This window comes from Sus scrofa, chromosome 4, assembly GCF_000003025.6.
Source record: "Sus scrofa isolate TJ Tabasco breed Duroc chromosome 4, Sscrofa11.1, whole genome shotgun sequence".
In the NCBI taxonomy this organism is placed as follows: Eukaryota; Metazoa; Chordata; class Mammalia; order Artiodactyla; family Suidae; genus Sus; species Sus scrofa.
Genome location: NC_010446.5, coordinates 16,060,037 through 16,082,559, shown reverse-complemented (window position 1 = coordinate 16,082,559; position 22,523 = coordinate 16,060,037). Strand labels below are relative to the sequence as shown.

At 37.3% G+C, this 22,523-nt stretch overlaps 1 protein-coding gene across 2 annotated transcripts in view; it reads right to left on the bottom strand.

Annotated features, from left to right (window-relative positions):
* ATAD2 (ATPase family, AAA domain containing 2) overlaps positions 217–22,523 on the bottom strand; it is a 70,066-nt gene continuing 47,759 nt past the window's right edge. The window contains exons 20-29 of one of the 2 annotated variants that reach the window (XR_002343117.1): positions 16,129–16,264; positions 14,920–15,116; positions 14,216–14,375; positions 11,670–11,792; positions 11,399–11,542; positions 8,553–8,945; positions 6,337–6,470; positions 4,809–4,937; positions 3,657–3,813; positions 217–1,400 (exon numbers count right to left, since the gene is read on the bottom strand). Coding sequence is in view for 1 of the 2 variants with exons in the window: in XM_001926030.7 (XP_001926065.5) it covers positions 3,769–3,813; positions 4,809–4,937; positions 6,337–6,470; positions 8,553–8,945; positions 11,399–11,542; positions 11,670–11,792; positions 14,216–14,375; positions 14,920–15,116; positions 16,129–16,264 (1,461 nt within the window). In the remaining variant the exon portion in view is untranslated. Of the gene's footprint in view, positions 3,814–4,808; positions 4,938–6,336; positions 6,471–8,552; positions 8,946–11,398; positions 11,543–11,669; positions 11,793–14,215; positions 14,376–14,919; positions 15,117–16,128; positions 16,265–22,523 lie in introns of both variants that reach the window. The other variant, XM_001926030.7, reaches the window with a different exon arrangement.

Sequence of the window (22,523 nt, the reverse complement as noted above, 5' to 3'; positions counted from 1 at the left end):
GAAGGAGGGGGGAGGGATAAATTAGGAGTTTGGGATTAGCAAATACAAACTACTATATATAAAATATATCTACAAGGTCCTACTGAATAGCACCGGGAACTATATGCAGTATTCTGTAATAAAACATAATGGAAAGGAATATGAAAAGTGACATATATGTATACATAATTGAATCACTTTGTGGTACTATTGTAAATCAACTATACTTCAATAAAAAATTGAGTGAGTTTTTACCCTCCATATAACATTCCTCAGCAAGTAGTTACCTTATACTCAAGTCTCTCTTATTACAGGGCAATCTCTCAACTGCATCATTTTGAGCAAAAAATGTATTTGATGTGTGTTCTGTGGCGGGGGAGGCACTTGAGAGAAATTAAGTGAGACCGAAGTAATTTCAACTGATCCCATGGTGCACACTTACAGAGATCCCTGATAGAAACACTACAAAAAAGAAGGGGGGGTTAAGGGGGGCATAACTTCTTATTCCTTAAGAGTGGGCTATAAAGAAGAAGAAAAAAAAAGAATGAGCTATACAGTGATCTTCCAGAGCACAGAACCCAAAGAATAATTTAACAATGGAGAAACCTTCGAAACACCACTTCTACCAGGTGTCAAGGTCAATCAACAGTCATAACATACCCAGAGTATATAACCTTGATATGATCACTTTACTCCGTGATCTTTTCAAAACCTACAATCCCAGTCTAATTACGGGGAAAAAAAAAAAAAAAGACTAATTCTAACAGAGGGAAACCTTCCAAAATGCCTGACCACTACTCCCCAAAATGGTTAACTCACCAGAAAGAGCCACTGTTGGACCTTTTCTTCTTGCGTTTTGAGATAGTATCATATTAAATTACATAATAGTATAGAAACTATCAAAAGCATGAAGGTTTTTTAATTTTGATGAAATACCATTTATCTAATTTTCCTTTAGTTGCTAGCATATTTTTGGGGCTATATTTAAGAAAATCATTTCCAAATTCAAGATCACGTTTCCTTCTAAGAATTTTATAGTTTTAGCTCTTTAGTTCTGATCCATTTTGTGTTGTTGTGTATATGGTGTCGGGTTGAAGTCCATCCTCATCCTTTGGCATGTGGATATTATTTTCCCAGCAACATTCGCTGAAGAGACTATTCTCTTCCCATTGAATGGTCTTGGGCACCAGTGTTAGAATCAATTGATCACAGACACTCGGATTTATTTCTGAACTCTCAATTTTATTCCATTGATCTATAGATCCATTCTTTAATAAAACAGTGGGGTGCTGTCATAATGTAACTTCATGTAAATTTTGGAATAAAAAAATATGAGTCTTCCAACTTTCTCTTTTTCACTGTTTTGGCTACTCGGGGTCCCTTGCAGTTCCATTATGAATTTAGGATTGACTTTCCCATTTCTGCAAAAAAGGCCATTGGGTTTGTGAAAGGTATTGCACTGAACCCACAGATTGCTTTGGGGAATATTGCCATTTTAACAACATTGAGTCTTCCAATGCATGAACACAGGCTCTTTCCATTTATTTAGGTCTTATTTAAAATTTCTTTCAGCAATATTTTGTAATTATCAGTGTATAAGTTTGCACCTTCTTGGTTAAATTTACTCCTAGGTGTTTTATTGTCTTAGATGCTATTGTAAATGGAATTGCTTTCTTAGTCTCCTTTTTTGGATTTCATTCATTGCTAGTAACAGAAATACAACTGGTTTTTACGTTGATCTTCGATCAAGCAACTTTGTGGAATTAATAGCTTTAATCAATACATTGTGGATTCTTTTAGGATTTTCTATATATAACATCATCTGTGAATAGAGTTTTACTTCTTCCTTTCAATTTGGATGTCTTTTATTTTTCTTTCCTAATTACTATAGCCTGATTGTACTTTTAAGCCAAAAAAAAAAAAAAAAAAAAAAGAGAAAAAAATTCTAAGCTTGCAATTTCAGCAGGATTTTTGAAAGTCTACATAAGGCATGTAGATGTATTAATTCCCATGTCTGTAGATAGTATATCGTGAAAAAGACAGGAAGCACATTAGCCTCTGTAGCTAAAGAATATATATACATTCCACTGTCAACAGCATTTAAAATTATGCACAATAATAAAATAGGTTTGTTCACCTGTCTTGCATGGAATTATTTTTAGGGCATTTTAAAATAATGAAAAAAACAGGAGTTCCCGCCGTGGCATGTGGTTAACAAATCTGACTAAGAACCATGAGGTTGTGGGTTTGATCCCTGGCCTTGCTCAGTGGGTTAAGGATCCGGTGTTGCCGTGGGCTGTGGTGTAGGCTGCAGACGCGGCTCAGATCCCGCGTTGCTGTGGCTCTGGCGTAGGCTGGCAGCTATGGCTACGATTCAATCCCTAGCCTGGGAACCTCCATGTGCCACAGAAGCGGCCCAAGAAATGGCAAAAAGACAAAAAAAGAAAAAAAAAAAAAAAAACAAAAACCAGAAACAAAACTGAGAAGCAATTTTTAACCTTTAAAATTTATTACAGAAGCTATACATACAAAATCCTAGTTATAAAAGATCCATCTAGAATAAGTTACAATTAACTTCACTAAAAATGAGTATGTGTGTATGTATGTGAATCCAGGAATGTACATGTATTTAAACATTTTCAGTGACTCGCACTGCATTATGTATTACATAAGACATAAGACAGTATCGACTAATTAAAGTATCTGAGCTACTGGGTTTTAGAAGGCTTTAAATACAGTATTCAGATAAATTGACAACAAAAGGCAGTTCAACTCAGAAATTGTCTTAGAGTCCAGAGCCTCTCATTTGAGATTATTTCCCCCTATTCCCCTCAAAAGAAGTTTCCAACATAAGCCTTTTCACAAACTACTACTAGTATATGTCCTTTAAAAAAAAGAAGATTAAAAAAAAGGAGGGGGAAAAGGGAAGAATATGTATGGTGGTGAATTTTTTTATTGCTTTAAGAAATGTATTTTTGGTATCATTAATACAAAATTTATAATATTTATATTTATATAATTGTATATAAAAGGTAGCTATAGAATACAACCTAAACACACGTTTAGAAGGATATAAAGTTTTCAAATATAGAAATTTTGTGCCATTAAAGCAATGTTTAACAAAGTGGTTATTAATACATTTGTTATGTATAAACATAAAAGTAAACCAAAAAATATTAAAATTTTTTATTAACCCAAATTAGAATTATAAAAATGTTTATCTAAAAAGCATTAATTTTTAAGTACATTCAAGTACAGAACTGTGGTGCAGCCAAGAGGCTGTTCAAGGGGCCTCCTGCAAATCATGACTAGAACATCGGCTTTTAAGTGACGGGTAGGGGAAGGTAAAGGCAGGTCTGAGAGAGGAGCACTGAAGAACACAAAGGTAACAAAAGGATGGCAAATGTACAATGGTTCAACAAGTTTGTAGTATGACCAATCAACTATTTTGGGGAAGGATAAAATTAAAAGTGCTTAAAACAATAAAGGTCAATGTTACTAATTACTCTTAAGTGTCACAAACAGCTAAGAGTTGGCCACACTTCAACTACTGATAGGCACAGCAATACTATTACTACAGTGACTTGTTCAATCAAACTTCTAATATTTATGTTATCTTGGCAATTTATCTTACACATGTACATAAATATGAGAAAAGTTTAAATATCTTTATTTACCATTTTAATCTTTTCCTTAAATATGCAGGATTTCATCTTGCATCAGTTATATGAACATGACAGAGGTGAATTAAATAGGAACTGAATATAAAGAACATCTGGTGCCCGGACATCATAATCTGGAACAACTGAAGTTTGCTACCTCTTGCTCCATTTTCTAAAGGACAGGGAGGAAAACAAGTAAGTTTCAACACAGAAAAAACGAAAACATTACTTCACTGCTGCCTTTTTTTTGCATAAACAACTTTAAGGATATTATTACCCACGTATATGTGTATATATACATATACACGACATATACGATACGTGTTTTCACTATATATATGATAGTGAAAACAGAAATCTTTTCAGTATTTGTAACTACCACACAGACTGATACCACTGATGGGACTTACTATTTAAATCCATTTGAATTAATTCTGAGATGCTTTCATCTTACATTAAATTCAAATAGTTATATAATCAAGGCACGATGTACTTAAAGATATTAATACATTATATTTCGTACGTACCAGTGTTACAAATATATTATACTGTGTAGGTACCATAGTATACTTTATTAGATATACTAAAGACTACATATATATTACATACTAGCAGGCATATAGTAGATACCAGTAATATATGTGCATACATATAAAATACTATATAGGTTTTAGCCAGTATCACTTTTTAAACATTAGCACTCTAATGCTCACTATAAAGAAAGATCAAGACAAATAGGTCTATCAAGTCTGTCTTAAAAAGGAACTATAAACCTTCATTAAAATAGATACAAAATAGATTTTCCATAGTTTACAGATATTACAGAGCTCCACTGTTTAAGACACACAAACTACATATATTTATGGCTGTATCCACAGCATACAGAAGTTCCTGGGCCAGGGACTGAATCCTATGCCACAGCTGTGGCATCCTTCAACCCACCGAGCCAGGCTGGGGACCAAATCCACAATTCTGCAGTGACCTGAGCCTCTGAAGTTGGATTCTTAACCCACTGCACCACAGCAGGAACTCCAAAACACAAACTAATTTTAAGTGCTAGATTTTAAAAGTAGAGAACAGTTGTATCTAGAAATAATCCATAATTCATATTAAAAATTATATTTAGAAATCTTTTAATCAGTTGATTTCTTATATAGATTAGTTTACCTGAATGAGTGTTGTTTTGTCATAGTCCCTGCGATGCTGATAAATACACTGGCTGATTACAGCATACAAATTTTCCAACTGAAAAATATTATATCCTTGACTTTTCTTAACGACAGTCTTCAAAAGATTCTAAAAGAAAACATGAGTGTTCACATATGTGAGAGAAATCCCCTGAGATAAGAGATTTTAATTTTGAAGATTTGGGGGCATCTTTAGCATATAAGGCAGAGAAAAGGCATACAAGTCATCTGATGGTGGCTCTGACATTCAGCTGTTAACTTTATCATCATTTTAGGGGTGCCCATCGTGGCTCAGTGGTTAACGAACCCAACTAGTTTTCACAAGGTTGCAGGTTTGATCCCTGGCTTTGCTCAGTAGGTTAAGGATCCAGCATTGCTGTGACCTGCGGTGTAGGTCATAGACACGGCTTCGATCCCGTGTTGCAGTGGCTGTGGAGTAGGCCAGCGGCTGTAGCTCTGATTCAACCCCTAGCCTGGGAACTTCCATGTGCTGAGGGCGCGGCTCTAAAAAGACATGAAAAAAAAAAAATATTCTAGAATTCTGGCCTCTGCTGCCCTCAGTAACTCATCCTAAAAACTACAGTTGAGGAGGTTGCCAATTTCAATTCTAGTCGTAAATCTCTAAATCTCTACAGACAAAAAATAATTCACAGGAAAAAAGGCAACATTTTTGCAGGATATTTTATGGCACTATGAGTACATTATAATTAATTGTGTTATGTGAAACAAAAAGAGACAGCACAGGGAGTTCCCTCGTGGCCCAATGGTGGTAAGGATCCAGCACTGTCACTGCTGTGGCTTGGGTTCAACCCCTGGACCAGACTTCCTTGTGCTGCAGGCATGGGCCAAAAAAAGAAAAAGAAAAAGAAAAAGAAAAAGAAAAGAAAAAAAGATGAACCACCTCACCACATCAAGGTTATTTTCCTACAAAAAGGAATTTCCATCTGCTCAGTATTTTTTCTCTTGACTGAAATGGACACATCTCCAAGTCTGGTCCTACCACAATATTCCATTATCTCATAATTTTCCTCTTTTTTTTTTTGGTTGCCCCATGGCACATGGAGATCCTGGGCCAGGGATCAGAATCTGTCAGGGATCAGCAACACTGAATCCTTAACCCACTGTGCCAGGCTGGGGATTGAACCTGCATCCCAGTGCTCCAGAGACACCACCAACCCCATTGTGCCACAGCAGGAACTCCTCCACTACCTCATAATTAACAAAAACATGCAATCATGGTTAAGTTAAAAACCAACTAAAATGGTTCTAGGTAATGGTCATAAAAACAGTGTATGGGATCAATGATACAGACAAGTATATTAAAACCAATAATGTCAATACATTAGCCATCTCCAACCACTGCCTTTATGAAAGTTATTCTATACCAAATTGATCCTTTCATAAACCATCACTATTTACTGCATGCCAAGGTGATACATCACAATCCCTCTTCACCTGGCTTATGTTACTAATCTGCACAACCCAAGCACCGATTTAAATTTACATACTTTTAATCGCTCATGGTCCACAATAAGTGAGGGGGTAGGCTGAGAAAGAATGGCCAAAGCCTTTTCAACACTGATGAGCTGCTGTTGCTCTACTTGGGAACGTCTAGCTCGAGTCATCCGCAGAACACACATTTCTAGAATGAAAACATAACTATTATATGGTTCACAGACATTTTATAATGTCTAAAATAAATTTCAGACAGATTAAATAGCAGGAAATACTAAGACACAAACCCCAGTTCTGGTTTACTGACTGCTGTAATATTAAGATGCTGCCATTCTCAAACACTCAGAAATTAAGGACATTTGAGAAACGTTTTCTCAAATAGAGTATTTTGGGAGATCCACAACAGATTAGACTGTCTCCAACTTATGCATAAAACCCAGAATTTAAGAGCTGGAAGGGCCTCAGTAATTTAGAAAAGGAGTTGCAACTGCTACCATAGGCTAAATTTGGTCTTCTGTTATAATTAAAGTTTTATTAGAATACAACCCACAGCCATAATGGAAAAAAATAAAAATCATTAAAAAAAAAAAAAAGAAAAAAGAACATAACCACACCCATTTTACATATAAATGTCAGTGAGGCCCTTCCAGCAGGGCTGAGCAGCTGTGACAATCCAGCTCTTTACAGAAAATGCTTATCACTGATCTAGAACCATCTACTCAGTGATAGATGAGAAAAATGACACTGAAGAAAGGTGAAGAGACTTCTAAGGTCAATATACCTAACTGTTCTTCGAGCCAGGACAAGAACCCAAATCTCCTGACATGGGAACACTAAACTGTGTCCTTTCAAAAATGACAATGATAAAAGAAAAATCAAAACAATCCAAACTTAAGCAAAACACACTAAAGTATAAAGCCAGAAGATTAACATTTAAAATATTCACATTGGAGAGTTCCTATTGTGGCTCAGTGGTAACAAACCCAACTAGTAACCATGAGGATGTGGGTTTGATCCCTGGTCTCACTCAGTGGGTTAAGGTTCGGCGCTGCTGTGTGCTGTGGAGTTGGTTGCACCGGTGGCTTAAATTTGGCATTGTTGTGGCTGTGGCGTAGGCTGGCAAATACAGTTCTGATTTGCCCTCTAGCCTGGGAAATTTCATATGCCGTGGGTGAGGCCCTTAAAAAAAAAATTCACATTGGAAATGCTACATCTTAGCCCATTCTGCTGATTACTAAAACACACTAGAACTTCACGGAAATCCTTGAAAAAGATTTACCTACAGCCTATAAGCCACCGAAGAAAACCAGTCTCATTAACGTAGTCAATACTTGTTTTTGATCAAAATAAATTTTTGACCCTGCTACCCTTCTTTTTGCTTTGTAAGACTAAATGATGTTTGGCTTTTCCAAAAACCAAACAAATCTAAATCAAAGATCCAAGAAGATCCATATAGAAGGCAATTCTAAATGAAAAACTTTGGGAGCAGTATCATTAGAATAAATATAAATAATCTTGGATTCAAGCTACAACAGAGGAACGATGGGGGTGAGTAAGAGCCGTTCTACATTACTCAGCAAGAAATTACAGGAAACCGCTTATCTTGCTCAAAATGAGAAAGTATCCTGCCAGCTTTTAAAAGCACTTTGCTACAAGCTTTAGATGTATTACTTTATTCAATCCTCAGAATATCTTACTACCCAGCAAACCACCCCACTATTGCAAATCATAAAACTGAGGCTGATGGGTCAAGAACCTTGACCAAGGTCACAAGCTACTAAGCAGTGGACTAGAGGCTCTGTTTGATGCCAGAGTGTGCTTTTAATAACAGTGATTTATTAGCTCAATAGTTATTAAATATTATGCTATTTTCCCTAATTAACATTTATACTCTGAAAGACAAGGAAAAAAGAATACCCTGAGACAGTAATTAATCATTTAAAAACTTTGAATGGGGAGTTCCCGTGGATCAGTGGTTAACAAAGCTAACATCCATTATGATGCAGGTTCGATCCCTGGCCTTGCTCAATGGGTTAAGGATCTGCCATTGCCCTGAGCTGTGGTGTAGGTCAGAAGATGCAGCTCAGACAGATCCTGCATTGCTGTGGCTGTGGTTGGCAGCTACAGTTCCAATTTGACCCCTAGCCTGGGAACTTCCATATTCTGCAGGTGTGGTTCTAAAAAAAAAATTTTTTTTAATTAAAAAAATAAATAGAAACTTTGAATGAATCACTTCATAAAATGAGTACACTGCTTAACTGAGACTTACCTCTTGCTTCATTTTCATCAGAAATATCTATTATCTGAGAGCTAGAAGCATCTCCATTGCAAGCAATTTTATCTTTCCTTAAATCTGTACATGCTGTAGTCCTCCCAGATTCTTCAAGTTCATTCTCAATACAAGTACCTGAACTATTATTTCTCAGTTTTATTTTGCCTTCAGAGACATTTTGCTGCTTTTCATTTTCTTCCATTGAAGACTCCCCTGTGTTTCCGGTCTCATTGTGGTCTGCGCTTGTATCTTGATTTTCCTCTGTATCAGTCTCAATTTTGTCATCTGTGACATTTTGGCCATCATCTTTCGCCTGTGAAATCCTCCTTCGTTTTGTTATGGTGCCCAAGTACCACTTTGACTTTTTGCGGATTTTCCTCTTTAACTGAGCTTAAAAGAAAAAGGATTCAACAATTTTCTAAAGTCTAATAAGTGGGGTAAAAATGCTTCTTGAGACATTAAGAGGAGAATTTGAGATATCACCCTAGTTTTGTTTGGTCGGAATATACAAACAAAAGCAGAGAAGGTAAAGTTGGCAATGACCTATCATTCTAAGGAGGCTGGAATTTATCTTGAATTTTTTGCCTTTTTTTTTTTTTTTTAGGGCTGCACCCACAGTTTATGGAAGCTCCCAGGCTAGGGGTCGAATTGGAGATACAGCTGCCGGCCTATGCCGCAGCCACAGCAGAGCAGGATCCAAGCTACGTCTGTGACCTATACCACAGCTCACAGCAATGCTGGATCCTTAACCCACTGAGTGAGGCCAGGGATCGAACCCACATCCTCATGGATCCTAGTTGGTTTCTTTAACCACTGGGTCACAAAGGGAACCCCTTATCTTGAATTTTTAAAAATCTTGAATTAAAATTATTCAATTATTAAAATTAGGCATATAATGACATGAATTGTTCGATGCATATATTACAAGGTTACTTTGGCAGTAGTATGAGAAATGAACTGGAGCAAGGGTAAGACTAAATTAGCCTATGCCTGGAGTTTCTTGGTGGCCTAGTAGGTTAAGGATCTGGCGCTGTCATTGCTGTGACTCAGGTTTGATCCCTGGTCCAAGAACTTCTGCATGCCATGGGTGTGGCCAAAAAATAAAATGAAATTAGTCTACTTATTGAGTGTTTACCACATATATAGTAGGAACTCTTCTAAGCCCTTCATATGTACTAACTCACTGAAATTTCAATTTAACCTGATCAGGTTACTACATTACCAACATCATTTTACAGATGAAGAAACTATGGTATACAGAGATTAAACATTCTGGTTGGCTAGATCAGTAGTCTCGACAGTCTAACCACACTGCAACCTTATGTTTGGGAGACTCATCTGTACTTCTGTATGCACATGAAGTATAATTAGTTCTCGCTTTTATATAATAATCTGTATTTTTCCATCCTACTGTTGATGGGCATTTGCGTCCCTCCCATTGTTGGGCTATAATGAATTTTGGTTCTACAAAAAATTCTTTTAATTTTTTTTGGCCATACCTGCAGCATGTGGAAGTTCCTGGGCCAGGGATCAAACCCACGCCACAGCAGCAACCTGGGCCGGTGCAATGACAATGCTGGATCCATAACCCATTGCATAAGAGAACTCCTCTATGAACATTCTTGTACATGTCTTTTGATGATAATAACGTACACAATCCTGCTGGGTATATATGGCTAGGAGTGAATTGTTTTCAGGGAGTCCTTTTCCATGTCCTCAATCCTCGTGTGTGTGTGTGTGTGTGTGTGTATTTGCTTAAAGTTGATTTGTTGGAGAATGTTCTGTTAGTGGAAGTTTCTTGCTAGTTCACTTTTCTTATTTTCCCTTTCCCAGCTGCTTCCTCCCATTTTGACAAAAGAAGGGCTTAGTCTATCTCAAATCAATCATCACAGGACAGACAAACTTGTAGTATAACTAAGGAAGGTTCCAACACACATACTTACAAAAGCACTGGAGACCTAAGAAAGCACTAAGGAATTATGGCACCAGTATCTGGGAAAACGAACAGCTAAGAGGTTAAGAAGCCGAGGACAGTCTGACATTCATGGAACTTAAAGAGCAAAAATTGGAATTAGGAGTCTGACAAGAGAAGCTTTGGGAAACCCACAGGATTTGGGTTGCTACCCCGTGAAGTTATACACTAAGAAAAAAGAAGAACAGGAAGCAAACTAGCATTTATAGGAAATAAAACGCAGTTTCAAGTTCCTGTCGTGACTCAGTGGTTAATGAATCTGACCAGGAACCATGAGGTTTCGGGTTCGATCCCTGGCCTTGCTCAGTGGGTTAAGGATCTGGCGTTGCCGTGAGCTGTGGTGTAGGTCGCAGATGTGGCTTGGAACCCGCATTCCTGTGGCTCTGGCATAGGCAGGCGGCTATAGCTCTGATTAGATCCCTGGTCTCGGAACCTCCATATGCTGCGGGAGCAGCCCTAGAAAAGGCAAAAAGACCAAAAAAAAAAAAAAAATCAGTTTCAAATCAAGTCAATTCACAGTTAGATTATGAACTGAAAAGTGAACTGGGATTGCAAGTGGTACCTTATTGTAAGCCTGGATTTATTTCAAGAATGCAAAGTTGCCCTAATATTAACAAAATCAATGTAATTTTCTGAATCAATACAGACAAAGGAAACTGAGGGGAAAAATAAATGGCATTAGAAGAGAGCAAAGGATTCAGATTTTTCATAAGTAAAAATCAGCAAAAAGGGGGGCAGGGAGAGTTCATCTGTGGCTCAGAGGGTTAAGGATCCAGCATTGTCTCTACTGTGGCTCCAGTTCAATACCTGGCCCGGGAACTTCTGCAAGTCTCGGCCAAAAAAACCCCACAAAATACCAAAGTGCTCTTACCAGGAGTGCTGCAAGCCATAGGAGTATTGGGTGTCTTCAACTTTTCATTTTGCTCTGGATCTGATTTTTTATCACCAGCAGGGGTGGAATTTTGCTTTGGCATTACATGGTAGTAAGACGGGGCATATTTGGAAGAGCTACAACCTTATAGAGAGACATGGGGAATATCAAATCAAATTTCCAGATTTCAAAATTACATAAAGAATTAACCAAAAGGACTCAATGCATTACATCGAAAGCATCTTTTTCTGATATCACATCATTTTCCTACCTCTCTTCTTTCTAGATTCTTGAATTTCTTCACAAAGCTGCTCAAAGTCTTCATCAAGTTCTTCTTTAATTATTGCATAGGCAGTATCTCTTAAAGCACAGGCTCTGTGCCTAATAAGACGATCTAAGGGATGAATAAAGAATTTTAAAACTTCCTCCTTTAATAATTCAACAAAAATTAACTCAACATGTCAGACTAAGATTACAGCTATTCCTTTTTAACTTCCACCGTGAATAGTAAAAGTCACTGGCGTTATGTTATTTCTGTTTTTAGCATTAATCTAAACATCTGACTCAACATGGCAGACTAAACCCAGTTTCACTGTCCTGTTCTATCCAGATCCCCCTGAAATGTCAGAAACAATATAAGAATCAATCAATAGCAAGACTAAACAACAACACAATGACACAAAAATAGCAAGGAAGGCTATCAGGGTTATTACTGAACCAGGGATGAAAAAGAATTTCGGAAGAAATAAAGAGGACATCACTACACTGACTGAGAAACTAAACAAAGACAATGAAACAGTAATCCCACATGGGAAACAATGGAAAAAATCCTAAATTGAGTACAAGCACTGTAAAACTGGAATATGCCTTTAAGCAGGAGGCAGGTAATAAGAGAATGTAAGAGTCCTGTCATGGCTCAGTGGGTTAAGAACCTGACTAGTATCCATGAGAATGTGGGTTCGATCCCTAGCCCTGCTCAGTGGGCTAAGGATCCAGCAGCACTGCTGTGAGCTGTGGTGTAGGTTGAAGATGTGGCTTGGATCCTGCATTGCTGTGGCTGTGGCATAGGCTGACAGCTGCAGCTCTGATTGGACCCCTAGCCTAGAAACTTCCATATGCCTCAGGTGCGGCCCTAAAAAGCAAAAAAAAAAAAAAAAGTGAATGTAAATTTGCTTGAATAGCTGGATCAGTCCCCCTCATAGGGTAGGAGGCTGCACTATCTCACACCCAGTTTACAGTTGACAGCAACAGCTACAAGGACAGAAAGGATATTGTTTCTAATGTGGCCTGAAAAAAAGGAAGGACATCAGTTTCTGGAGTGTGGTAGCATCGGCACCACCTGAGAAACTGTCAGAATCCCATTCTTAGGCCCTAACCTACATTACAGAATCAAAAATCACAGAGATGGGCCCAGCAAGCTCCTCTTAACACGTCCTTTAGGAGATGCTGATGCATGCTAAAGTGTGAATATCACTGGTCTAAAGTAATTTTAGATTGTCACAATGGACAGAAAGGGAAGTAGCAGCGGTACAATTACAATGAAACAGGCTATCTCCCTCCAGGATAAATGTTTCCCTCTTTCTACAGTGATGAGATACTCCTCCTCTTGGTAGCCTGTTTGCCACTGCTTGCGCTCCAGCACTTTGAACTGTGGGGTAAAGCCTATGGAAAGCGGGGGTAGAAGACTGGCAAGGGAAGAAGAGTAAGCTTTTCAGCTGCTGAAGAAACTCCCAGTGTTAATCAATCTAATTTATAAACAGTACAAATTTAAAAGCAGAAAGCCAATGTACTGGAGAAGAGTGTCAATGCAGAAAACAGAACTATTAAAAAAAAAAAAATCATCCACTGAGACAGATAAGGACAACATGGCATCCATAAAGCAAGACTAGGAAACTAGGGAAAAAAATCACCTGAGAGAATATTTTTGGGAAATGAACACGTTTATAGCAAATATGAAGATATTTGAATATATCATTACATATGTGAACAAATATTATCACTTAAAAATCCCTTTATATATTTTATTCATTAATAGACCAGACAGGTGAGGTAGAATGTGAAAGCATTCAATTCATTGAAAAGGTCTGGAGCGATATCCCCAAACTTAACAGTGTCTACCTCCGGAGAATGGAAATGGAGACTTAGTTTTAAAACTATTATTATTAGCAAGTATTATGCTATATTACTTTTGTAATACAAATTATAATGTGCTTAACTAAGAAAATCCTTTCAAACTTACTAGTTTTAATTTTTCTATTTTGAGAAAGAACACTGATAAACAAAGGAGACAAGCTAAGTTATTACATAATTTGTGTTTCATTAGAAGCTATATCACATAATTGTCTTGGAGTGAAAGAAACCTGCAAATTCTGTCTCTGCCACTTCCTGATAGTATCCTTGAATAAGTTTTTTTTTTTCTTTTTTTTTGTCTTTTTGCCTTTTTAGGGCTGCACCCACGGCATACAGAGGTTCCCAGGCTAGGGGTCAAATTGGAGCTGTCGCCACAGGCCTACACTAGAGGCACAGCAACGCTAGATCCAAGCCGCGTCTGCGACCTACACCACAGCTCACAGCAACGCCGGATCCTTAACCCACTGAGAGAGGCCAGGGATCGAACCTGCAACCTCATGGTTCCTAGTCGGATCCATTAACCACTGAGCCACGATGGGAACTCCTTGAGTAAGTTTTTTCTCTCTCTAAACTTCCATTCTCCTCAACTGTAAGATGAGGATATTGTTGAATGGCACCGTAAAATATTTGTAATATAGAGTCCCCACTGCACCCTCTGGGGGAAAACAAAAGAACGCTAATGCTCACCTCCAGGATCTCTATCTGGATTATATTCTAAAGCATTACTACAGATTAGATCAATATCACTCAAATAGTCTTTCACAGTCAGATACTTGTGGAGATCAATTTTACTGATTACAGACGAAAGGTCCATTGGCTGTTTTATTACAGAGACATAATCAGGAACCTAAAATTCAAGCAAATGACCAAATCACTAAATTAATTCTGAACATAAAAAATATGAGTCACATTTTTCTGCCAGGCAAAGTAGGGGAGAGAGAACAAATACATAAGAGACAACGAAAATGTATTATTATGAAACTTTGACTCTAAGATGGGCTTTGCTTTATATTAATTCTTATTCTTGGGCATCTATATCTCCAATAACATCCTATACCTCTTTCCTCATCGAAATGCCACCAATCCTTCAATGTCAACTTAGGACCTCACTCTTAACTCTGGAGGTCACAATATCATCATGCAGCATTAAGACATTCTTGAATTACTTCTAGAATGTTTGAGTGGGTCAAAGTTAATTATCTATGCTTGTAGGAAAGGAAAATGCCTTCCTCTCAAAGCCTCCATGTGCTTAGGAAACTACTTGATAGGTTTCCAAACACAGAAAACAAATTCAGAGTGTATAGAGGGAACCACATAAACTATTCAAATATCCTCTAATTCTGAAGCATTATTTATATAGCTTAGCACACATTTTATCCAAAGATTAATACCTCATCAGGGTCAACAGGTTTGGTAAATATTCTGAATCGCTTGTCACTAGCAAGTCTATGTGTAACATTTCTTAAAAAAATCCTCAGTTCTCTAAATGTATCTTCTTCTTGTTCTTCTAGTCTTTTCACTTCTTCTGCTGTCAATGGTCTTGGCTCAGGTGGTGGTGCTACGGGGAGTACCTCCAAGGCCTGCAAAACTTTACACGAATGGAAGATTTTAGTTACCACTCTCCCATCATACCGAGAGTGACAAATGTTTCAGTGCACACAGTAGCTGAGCTTTCAGGGGTTATCTCCTTATATTCGACTGCCAGGAATCAGAGGATCTGGAATACTAAAGTGCTACAATAATCCCAACCACTACACCCTCTCCAGCAGTAATTAGCTACTTGTAATTTGGAGTGCTAATTCCTAAGTCATTACCACTTTAAAATCCTTTAAGAGGCTAAAATTAAAATTTTGAAAATACATATTTTCAGACAAGAATATTCTATTTTAAAAGTTGTCTTTATTAAGTTAATTCTTGAACTAATGAAAAATTATGGTATGTTTCAAATATAATAAAAGTTTTATTTTGTTTAGATATGCAATAACAAGCACTCAGGATAAAAAGGGGAGTATGAGAGTGCTGTTCCAATAAGTTGACAGTCAATTAAGGGAGTAAGAGACATAATTATAACATCACTGTAACGTCATATTAGTAGTATGAAAAAAGTACAGTGCATCTTAAAGGTAGTGTTAATTTTGTCTATATGTTGGGGGGAAATGACTTATACTAGAAGGGAAAGTAGTTCCTTAGGCAGTGACAGGGCTAGGGATAGAAGAATTACTGACAGAGAGCGAGGATGCATAAAATTATGAAGACAGGATTATGTTGTATATGATTTAAAGACTGAGTGCTTTGTAAAGAAAAAGGTAGGGGAGAGAAAAGTGCCAAAAATGGCCTTGGAAAAACAGATTAGTAGGGCTATTCTATGGATTGTGGCCCCAATCCCACACAGATTTGGGCTATCCTATGAAAGGCTTTTGTATGCTTTAAGAACTTTAGTCTATTTTAATGGGAATTATAGGGATTTTTAATCAGTAAGAGCTATCAACCTCATAACAGGTTTTAAGCTTATGTTATTAAAAGCTAGCAATGTCATTAACTGATATTTTATTTCCACTTTCTCAAAATTATTATATATTAACTTTAATATAGGAACTAACCTGCTTTCTTTTTTGATATAGGAGGCTTAGCAGCTTGCTTTAGAATTAAATCTTCAAAAAATTGTGTCCGTTCTTCTTTATTAGGTAACTGGACATTAAAAATTTCTCCATAATCACGGATAAATAATTCTTGTACCTTAAAGAAAACAGATGTATATATGTACACACACACTACATATGTGTCAATCATTCAAGGCAACAGTAGATTACTGTACACATATTTCTAAATAGCAATCTAAATCATATAATAAGGATAATAAAGGACTTCTTAAATCTTTATACTAGACATATATAAAGCATGTATGCAATAGATTAGGAACTAAAAAACATGAGATCGTCTTTAGAACTCAAGACTTCAAAACTATAATTCCTATGGTAACTGATAGGATAATATTTTACCTAAAAGTTTTTTTTTTAAATAAATTAATTCACTTTCACAATCCAAAGTGACATATGAAAATGAGTGGTTGTTCAATAAGAATAAAGGCTGGAAAACAACAAGTACTGGTAAGGATGTGAAGAAATTAGACCCCTTGTAACGGTAGGAATATAAAATGGTGCACCCACTGTGGAAAATGGTATGGCAGTTCCTGAAAAGTTAAACACAGAATTATCATGTAACCCAGTATATGTATTAAAAAAAGACTCAATAGATACTTGTATATCAATAATCATAGCAAGATTATTCACAGTAGACAGGAGGTAGAGACATTCAAATGTTCATCACCAGCTGAACAGATAAAATGTGCTGCCTAGGTACAGTGGGATATCATTCAGCCTAAAAAAGGGATGAAATCCTAACATATGCTACCAAGTGGATGAACACTGAAAATATCATGCTAAGTGAAATAAGCCAGTCACAAAAGGGCAGATACTCTATGTTCCACTTAAATGAGGACACATTCCAAGAGACAGAAAGTTACTAGAGGTTTCCAAGGGTTGGGAGAGGAGGGAATGGGGAATAACTGTTTAATGGGTACAGAGATTCTGTTTGGGATGATAAAAAATTCCAGAAATGGATCATGGTGATGCTGCATGAAATGAACAGACTTAATGCCACTGAATTATATGCTTAACAATGTTAAAACAGTAAACTGCATGGGTTTTTTTTTGGGGGGGGCGATGGTTAGGGCTGCACCCACAGCATATGGAAGCTCCCAGGATAGCGGCAGAATCAGAGCTGTAGCCACTGGCCTACACCACAGACAGAGAAATGCGAGATCTGAGCCACATCTGCTATCTACACCACAGCTCTTGGCAATGCCTGATCCTTAACCCACTAAGTGAGGCTAGGGAGGCTAGGGATCGAACTCGCATCCTCATGGATACTAGCTGGGTTCTTAACCTGATGAGCCACAGTGAGAATTCCGGTAAATTACATGTCATGGATATTTTACTGCCAAAAAAGTAATATGGCAAAACAGATCTCCAAAGGATGTTTCTACATAAACCTCTAGATCTTTCCAAGTATTATTTTCATTATTTTCTTCTTTTTTGGCTCTTCCATGGCATATGAAGTTCCTGGGCCAGGGATGGAACCTGCCTCCCAGCACTCCCAAGACACTGCAGATCCCATTGTACCACAGCGGGAACTCCTCCAAGTATTACTACTTTTATCTTACTTTTTTTGGTCTTTTTAGGGCCGCACACATGGCATATGGAGGTTCCCAGGTTGGGAGTCAAATTGGAGCAGTAGCTGCTGGCCTATACCACAGCCACAGCAACACCAGATCCATGCCACCATCTGTGACCTATATACCACAGCTCGTGGCAACGCTGGAACCTTGACCTGCTGAGTGAGGCCTGGGATCGAACCCTCATCCTCATGGAAACCAGTCAGATTCGTTTCCACTGAGCCACGATGGGAACTCCTCCAAGTATTACTTTTAAAGGATAGTAATGTTTATTCCTTATATGATGCTTGTGTGCTTTGATTAGCATATCTTTATACAGAGAAATTTACATTTATGGCTTTTGCACTTTCTGCTTTGTCGGGTTTTTCCTGCTTCAAGCTTATGAAAATTATGATAATTTTCCTCATATCGTCCCAACACAATTTATGAAATAAGCCCCTACTTTGCTAATTCATTTAGTTTACTAAACTACTTATATACAAGAGTCTACTAATGAGCTGTAGTCCATTAATATGTTCACTCTGGCCCAAATTCAGAGTTGTTTTTTTTGTCTTTTTGCCATTTTCTTGGGCCGCTCCTATGGCATATGGAGGTTCCCAGGCTAGGGATCGAACTGGAGCTGTAGCCACCAGCCTACGCCACAGCCACAGCAACGTGGGATCTGAGCCACGTCTGCAACCTATACCACAGCTCACAGCAACACCGGGTCCTTAACCCACTGAGCAAGGCCTCAGTGGGATCAAACCCGCAACCTCATGGTTCTTAGTCGGATTCATTAACCACTGAGCCACGATGGGAACTCCCAAATTCAGAGTTTTAATTGCCAACTTTGTGGTATGCTTTACCAAATTTGGTGGGCTAAGAACCTACTCACTGCTTTTTCAAAATTTTCTTGGAAATTCAAACACTTTTTTCTTCTATGTTAAATTTTAGAATCCACTTGTTCTGTTGATATTTTTATTGCAATTTGTACCTTTCCCCGCTTTTTGCTGGCCTGGAAGTTACATTTCTATTCTTTTACTGTTATAAGCTTATTTTCCTACCAAACTGTAAGGCTAATCATTGTCTACATATTGGCTAAATATCTGATTTTGCTTTTACTGCCTCATTCTCAATATACCCTTCCTGCCGTTTTGAGTTCAGACCAAGATCGACTTAGCTTTAGTTTCACATTCCTTAAAAAAAAATGTTTTTAGCACAATTTTGTAACAAGTTTTACTGCTTTTTTCACTCCCTGCTTCTTATATGTCTCTTCTGCAAAACAAACAAAAACAAAAAACCCAAGAGGAGAAATAATAACCCTTTAATAATTCTTTCAGTCAGGGGTATATGGGTAATAGTTTCTTAGGCATTGAATGTTCAAAAATATATTTTGCTCTCTCATGCAAATGCTAACTTTGTTGGGAAGAAAATTGCAGGTTCAAAATCATTTTCCTTCAAACTTTGAAAATATTGCTTATTTGCCTCCTTAGTAACCAGTGTTACCAATAAGAATGTAGAAGCTTGGATCTGGCATTGCTGTGGCTGTGGTATAGACCAGCAGCTGTAGCTCTGATTAGACCCCTAGCCTGGGAACCTCCATACATATGCTATTGGTGTGGCCCTGAAAAGCAAAAAAAAAAAAAAAAAAAAAAAGATTGTAGAAGCAATTTTTCAATCCTTTCTAGTAATGTTTTATTCTCTTAGAAGATTTTTTCTCTTTACTTTTGATGTTGTGAAATTTTATCTAGATGTGGATCTTTTTATATCCATCAGTTAGAACAAGGGACCTTTTAAATCTGAAGACTATGGTATTATTTAATTCTATGAAATCTTCTACAATTCTTTTCTCTCATAAATCCCAACAGATGTTAGACCTGAATCTATTTCCTCCATTTTCTTTAACTTTTCCTTACTTTTTAAATCTTTATTATTTGTTTTTGTTATATTAGGAATTCCTGATTTTATGATCTTCCATCCTGCTAATCCACTCTTCAACTGTGTCTGCTCTTTTTTCACCTTGTGGGCCTTTTTATTTTCATGGAGTTATTTCATTTATAATGTCTTCAATTGGTTCTTTTCCACAAGTCTGTCGCTGATACATGGACATGACTGTCTTACTGCAAATGCTTATTTATAATAAAAACCCATCTCTGCCTTGAAATCTCTGAATGTTCACTGGCGCCTTTTCTGTTTATTCTAACTTCTACTTTCAGTGATTATGGAAGAAGCTAGCCTATACTGGTACCTGTAATTTGTCTTCTGGGCACAGGGTCGCCCCACTCCTTCTGACATTAGCACCTATGGATAAACTCAATGCTCTGCCACACTAATTCTTGGGTGCATAGTCACTGCTCTAGCTGGGGACAAACAACTCTGCTGACTGCTGTCTGGCATGGTCAGAAGTGAAGAAAGCCAACTACCCCAAAGTTGTCCAAGGACTCTTTCAATTCCTTACTAGCACTGACCCAGAGCTAGAAACTACTCCCATCTTTCAAAGCAGTCCTTTCGCACACATACTTTGAAATGTGGTTACCTGCATCAGGCTAATAACCCCTGCTTGTCTTTCACGGATCCATCAAAGTATCTAATTCACTGATGACATTCTTTCTCATTTCTCCATACTGCTAAGTTTTTATGTCCACTAGTGCTCATGCATACAGACACTCTGACTGCAGTTTTGAGATGGACAAACTTTAATGTAGCTAATAATGGTTTACACAGTAGTTCTCATGTATTATAGTCCAACACTATATAGACAGCATCACTGAATCACAAAGGACTATATAGACTACATAAGGCTCAAAGTGGATTTACTTATTTGTATCTATATAGTCTAGTCTAGATTATTCATTTTGTAAAATGAGCAATTCCAGGTCCAGTATCCATTCCAACCTGCTGTACAGTATGATACTAGGATACTTCATCCAGTTTAAAATTACATGCTCAGGAAATATTACTGTAAGAACATGAAGAATTTGTCTTAAAAAAATTTTTTAAGCACAGAATTTCCACATTCTCAATAAAGTTATCCCAGGCTAAATTTTTTTGTTTTTCAACTTTGTCCATATAAAGAAAATTCAGCTAGTTTGCCTTACTCATTACCAAGAATACAAACTTATCTTCACTTTAAACTTTGAAATAATTAACAAGTTTTAACTTATAGTGAGTACAATAAATCAATAGTATAATGGGGCTACTAAATAGCAATTCTTCTTTATTCTGTTAATCAGAACACTGCTAGAATACTTAATTCATTCTGGGTACAGCCTTTTAGAAGGAATATAAAAAGAAAGACATTCATTCAGGAGAGTGACTAGAATTTTGAGGAAACTAAAAATATGTGTGATGTGCAACACAGCCTCTATTATCACAGCCCATGTTCTCCTCTTTTTGATGCACACTGCTGTAACACTTTTCCTAGTCTCCCTTGCAGTCAGGTTTGGCTATGTGAATTTTAGCTAACAGAATGTGAAAGGAAATAATATGTATTACTTTCAAACCAGGCACAAGAATGGGCCAATCCTTTTAGCTGGGTGGAATAAAAATAACCTGGAAAGCCACATGATGAAAATTAGAAAGCTCCCTCAGCCCAAGTGTCTGAAATGACTACTTGGGGGAGGGTAGACCTATCAGTCTAATTATCTGCCTGGTATTGTTAAATGAGCAAGAAATAATCTTCTATTGTATTTAATAATTCCAGGGACTATACCTCATCGTAGGAAAAATGTTTAGTGTGAAAAACCCTGGGTCAGAGTGAAGAATAGAAATGAACTCAAAAGTATATTTGAACATACAAAGAGTTATCATAATGAAGACAAATTAGACAGGTTCTCAACTGTATTGGGGAAACAAATGGAGATTAAGAAATCTCTCAAAATAAATGCATTTTTTAGGAGTCAGAGCTAACAAAATGAAGAGAGAAGGCGCTCTACACAATGGAAAGACTTTGAAGTTCAGAACTAGATTAACTAAATTAGAAACCTTTAAGGACTCTTCCCACCCCAAGAATCTGTAATTAATCTATACGTAATGTTCCTTTCACAATTACTCAATTCTTTAGTTGAATGATTCACAAGGACTAAAACTGCCATCAGGGACATTATCTGGTCCTTTGGTAACTTCTTGACTTCATTTCCTTCTATTCTACCCTTCACTCAGTCTGCTCCAGCCACTCTGGACTTTTTGCAACTTTTCTAACACATCAAATGCACTTTTGCCTCAAGACTTTTGCACTTGCTTGTCCTCTGCCAGGAACCCTTGTTGCTTAGATGCTCAGGTGGGTCACTACCTTACCTCTTCCAGGTATTTAAATGCCGTGTTCTTAGTGACGCCAACCCAGGGGATTTAATAATGTGAACCTACCACACTTGGCAATGCTTAGCTAAATTTTCTCCAAAGCTGTAGATTAGTATTATATTTTATTTATGTCTGTTTCCCACTCAACTAAAATGTAAGCCCTAGAAGGATATGAATTTTGATCTGAATTGTTGAATGCTATATTCCAACACCTAGAATGATGCTTGTCATAGAATAAGCGCTCAATATTTCTTTAATAAAAGATTTGAATTTATCTTCCTACTAATGTTCTAAAGACTATAAACAAATTCTGTTAAAGGCAGGAAAAACGTATTAAAGTCTGTTTTTTTTGTCTTTTGTCTTTTTAGGGCCACACTCATGGCATATGGAGGTTCCCAGGCTAGGGGTCAAAACGGAGCTATAGCTGCTGGCCTACACCACAGCCACACCAACGCCAGATCCAAGCCTCATCTGTGACCTACA